Source organism: Watersipora subatra, chromosome 6 (assembly GCF_963576615.1).
Source record: "Watersipora subatra chromosome 6, tzWatSuba1.1, whole genome shotgun sequence".
In the NCBI taxonomy this organism is placed as follows: Eukaryota; Metazoa; Bryozoa; class Gymnolaemata; order Cheilostomatida; family Watersiporidae; genus Watersipora; species Watersipora subatra.
The window spans coordinates 59,666,338-59,670,904 of NC_088713.1; the positions used below are offsets into that span (position 1 = coordinate 59,666,338).

The 4,567-nt window shown below is 34.7% G+C and overlaps 1 protein-coding gene across 1 annotated transcript; it reads right to left on the reverse strand.

The window, feature by feature from the left end:
• Nucleotides 1-750: 750 nt before the first annotated feature.
• On the reverse strand, nt 751-4,290 carry LOC137398413 (ankyrin repeat and death domain-containing protein 1B-like). Its single transcript, XM_068084522.1, has 6 exons — nt 3,609-4,290; nt 2,301-2,363; nt 1,984-2,079; nt 1,657-1,752; nt 1,307-1,414; nt 751-854 (listed from the first exon to the last, which is right to left on the reverse strand). Exons 1-6 carry the CDS (start codon nt 4,288-4,290, stop codon nt 751-753), a joined length of 1,149 nt encoding a protein of 382 aa, XP_067940623.1.
• Nucleotides 4,291-4,567: the final 277 nt, after the last annotated feature.

The following is a 4,567-nucleotide window of genomic DNA, read 5'->3' on the forward strand; positions in this document are numbered from 1 at the left end:
TTCATAAAATACCCAAGAAGTTGCAACATTCAACGTTCAAGTGCTGCTTGTTTGATTTATAACTCACTGTTTTGTACTGTTTCATCAAACAAATGTTCTGTTTGTTTGATGAAGAACTTACCTTTTGTACTGTTGTGTATAAGATAGTATCTATTAACTGACAACTGATAGTGCTAGGGCTCTTTACAACATAGTCTCCAATCATCATCAAATTTCTCAAGTTTTTTTAGATCAAATTCTATTTGTGTATCAAGTATATTCACTACCTTTGCCAAATCAATCTCCATTGTAATCAAAATTCTGTTAGAATGGAAGATAATTTAGTAAACTTTTTTTGTACTGTTGTATAATTATAATATAGTATATACAATCTGACAACTGATAGAATCAGTGCCGATACTCTTTATGGCATAGCTTCAGATTATCAAGAAGTTTCTCATGTTTTATTAGACCCAAGTCTATTGGTGTATCAAGGGTACTCACCATGTTTTCAAAATCAATATCAATGCAAATCAAAATCCTGTTGCGCAGGAAAATATTTTGGTTATTTAGCAGAACTATAGAATTATAAATGAATGCATTTCAGTTGCCTAATTTCCTGTGGTTATTTAAGAGAGTCCAATAGAACAAGTAACTGAATCAGTTACATACTCGAGTAAAATAGATAGAAAATGTTAATAATAGCCATATTCATATATAATAAAAAATAATTGAACCCAATTAACATCCAAATAAAAAAAGTGATTGATATTAACTGGCTGGATCGTGACATTGATCACCAGTAGAACTCGTATCTCCTGTGACTTGAAGGTATATGACAAATTGTTCCTGCCTCCTGTGCATGGCAGTCATATCTAAATAGACAGAATACTTTTTGTTCCCAATTATATGCAAACAACGAGTATATACTCCTTATATAGATGAACATAGAATGAACTAAGAGATATCAATGACAAGCTCATAAGGGATGCTTCTGTCAGTCTATGAAAGTCAGTCAGTTCGAAGGTCAAACCGCTGCCATTTTGAATAAATGTTATCTAATTTTACATTATGAGCTGATCCTGTAAATTTTCAAATGTTATGTAATTCTAGAAACATCTATACATCATCATTAAGTTACCAAAAGTGAGTAAGCTTACAAATTCAGACCTTCACAGTGATAGCACAGCTAGGAGGTAAACTAAAAGTACTATTAAATGATGTGTCATACTGTGGGTATAGGTTACTGACCATGGGAAATACTGAAGACACAACTTAGAAACTAGAAAGCTATTCGCCTGGCTAGACCGGTACAGAATTCAAATACCTGCTCTCAGGTGTCTAGCCTCTTCCTGTACTAATGACAACCGTCTGTCACTTTCGTCCCGCTGTGCTGTTGTCTCCTGTCTAGCCTCAGCTAGTTTTAATCCTAATGCTACAACACAGTGAATAAACTGCTATACCATTAACATATCATCATAAGGTTACCAGCAGTGAGTAGCCATACAGAATCAGACCTCTATAGTAACAGCACAGCTAGTAAATATAATATAAGTACTAGCAAATGTTGAGTTATACTATAATAGGTATAGGTTACAAACAGTGGGTCATACTAAAGACTCAACTTGTGAAGTAGAATATTACTAGCTTGGCTAGATATGTACGGAATTAAAGTACCTGCTCTTTGTTGCTTAGCCTTTTCTTGTGCTATTGCAAACTGTCTCTCACTTTCATCCCGCAACGATGTTGTTTGCTGTCGAGCTTCATCTAGTGCTACAAAACAGGGAATAAAATAAACCGATCTGCGGTTACTTGTAAAACAATGTTATTGCAGATATTTGACAGCCACAGGAGGTGATAACCACTTTAGTACTTGAATGTAGACAGATCTGCATAGCGAGTTTTGATGTACATTTTAACCTATAGAAACAATTAACTTTTCCCTTTCCCAGTGTTATACTAACAATCAGTTAGTCATACATGTACATTTACATAATAAGTTACCTCTTGCCTGTTGTTGAGTTTGCATCCATAAAACTGAAAACTTTTGCTCATTTTCTTTTTGTATATCCTGAATAATCTGTTGACTCTCCTGTAAGGCTACAAGAAAAAGTAATAGTACAAACTGAGTCTCACATGAGAATAGTAGGATATTTAATGAATAGCAAAGTAGAGAAAAATTTAAATGTGGCACTGAGTACTTTATGGTGTGAGCGACAGGAAAAATCAAGTTACTCTCTTTATGTTATCAGTATAAAAATATCTAAATTATGAAAACTAGTGTGATAACCAAGCTGCTTTATGTTAAGAATAAGGCGTACCTATAGTTTGTTTCTTGACAGCCATTTGAAGATCTGTTATCTTTTCATCAGCAACAGCGAGAGCTACAGTACAATTGTTCAAACATTCAATAAATTTGTTATAAAATATACTATTATATGTACATTAATTTAGTGCAAGCTTTTGAAGACATTCAACAAATACTTAAGGTTTTTTCTAGGGAAATGACTAAAACATCTTTCATTGGTTCCGTGTAGATATGAAATTGCTGTTGATTTCGGTAAAAGATAATACTGTCGTTATCTAGTAAAAACAAACAAAGTATATGAATGTTATTAATTCTTAAATATTTTCATTAAGGTATGTCTGAAAACATACTGTTGAGAGATAAAACATATTTGAGGAGCGTTGTTTTCTGACACGAACTTAATGAATACAATAATTATGAATCTCTTCAAAAAATATAGTTAGGAAAATCAGGCAAGATACGACTCGGCATGCAAGACGCAAAAATAAAACTTTGTTTGGTCTTGCGGTAGTAAGCGATTTTCTTTACTAATCAATATGATAATATTTCAGATTATGATAATAATGTAAACTTTGGAGACTTGAAACACATAGAAAAGAGTAAATGCTATGGTAGCTCAGATGATGATAATGCCAAATCCACTCGTGCTGTTGTTGGAAATACTGGAAGAGTTTGTCATCATAGCGACTGCAATGCTAGTAATAAACCACCACTAACTTTAACACACAGATTTCAACAGCAGAGAAGTCAGAAGATAAGCAAATGTAACCACACAGGCATTTATTGGTTAGGAAAATGTTGCTAAATGTGTGAGCAAAATCCCAATGTTGCAAAGCACATGAAATATTATAACTTTATTGAAGAAGCAACCAAAAACCCCATTTGGCTACAATTTGGTTGATATTTAAAGAGCGGTTAACATCACTTCATGTTTTTTGAAGATTGAAATTAATTTACATACTCAGACTATAATCTTTTCAGCTGCAAAGTTCCTGACAAAACAGCAGATGCTAGACACATGATAATAAAAACACACCTTGAAAATTGCAAGGTATCCACATTATTTTGGCTGTAAGCTGGAAACAAGCAGCACTTTGTCCGTGCGAAATGAAATGGGTTAAAAGAGAAATTGAGATGAAGTTCCTTAGGGTTTGGTTTATATGATTATCAGATTTCACCAAAAATTAATGTATATAAACAATATGGAAAGAAATACTAGCATTTGAAGAAGTGTTTTACTAAAAAGTTGATGACACTGAAAAGAGTTAAATAGTAGAAAAGTTCAAGCAAGTAGCTGGTGTCACGCTGTATACAATCCTACCTTCTACTACTATCTGCTCCTGCCATCTTTTTAGTAACTCGAAGGTGTCCTTCTTCTCCATAGATTCAGCCTCCTCTATTGGAGTCCTCTTGTCTATATCCTTCATGGTGAGGAGGGAAGAAATAGTCAATGGAGATACGGAACCTAGCATGACTTCTAGAGCAGTGCTTTCTCCTTCACGTGCTGCGTGGTGTAGCGCTGTGTATAGAGTGCTATTCTGTAGCTTTAATAGTGAGGCTCTTTGTAGTAAGGAGAAGTGGTTAATGATACACTCTATACACTCGCTCCTTCCCCACCATGCAGCCAAAGCCATTGAAGTGTTACCGTATTTATTTTTTTCTGCTGCCAACTCGTACTTTCTCTCAACACTGACAGTGTCTAGAAGTAGCTTTACACTCTCAATGTCTCCTTTCTGAGCAGCAATGTGTAGAGCTGTACGCCCATCATTTTTTTTCCTAATAAAGAGCAAATCATCTGCTATCCCTCTGAGAGGAGAGAGAAACACACGACACGCTTCTGCGTGGCCTTTCTCTACTGCTCTTATCACGGCTGTGTATGATTCATTTCTGATGATTAGTAATAGGCTCAGTAACTGAGCTGGTTGGGTGCTTTGTGCAGATGCTTTTAAAGAAGAAATCTTTATAGTTCCATCCCTGACGTACTTCTTTAGTAGTTGTTCCATCTTAAACTGTAACATATGCACTGCAGTCTATTAGCTATTCCATACTGTAAAGTGTGACAGAGTAATGAGAAAAAATGTTAAGCACCTGCTGACTTATAAAACTGCCACTTATAACAGAGTGGCTGCAGGTAAACTTCAGATGTTCACAGAGTATAAAGAGGGCTATGGTTTTGATAATCTAAAAAATGAAAACAATGCATCGTCAGTTTTGCCTATTGCTTTCTTATAATTTGATCAGGTGAAAATAACTATGGTATAAATTTTGTTACTGCCGACA

What these genes read in the sequence shown, in the direction of transcription:
- LOC137398413 (XM_068084522.1), bottom strand. Translation starts at nt 4,290, where the DNA reads ATGGAACAACTACTAAAGAAGTACGTCAGGGATGGAACTATAAAGATT. An exon ending in GGAGCAGATAGTAGTAGAAG is followed by an intron (nt 2,364 to 3,608) that starts GTAGGATTGTAT and finishes ATTGTACTGTAG; the next exon opens with CTCTCGCTGTTGCTGATGAA. An exon ending in GGCTAAGCAACAAAGAGCAG is followed by an intron (nt 1,415 to 1,656) that starts GTACTTTAATTC and finishes ACTGTGTTGTAG; the next exon opens with CATTAGGATTAAAACTAGCT.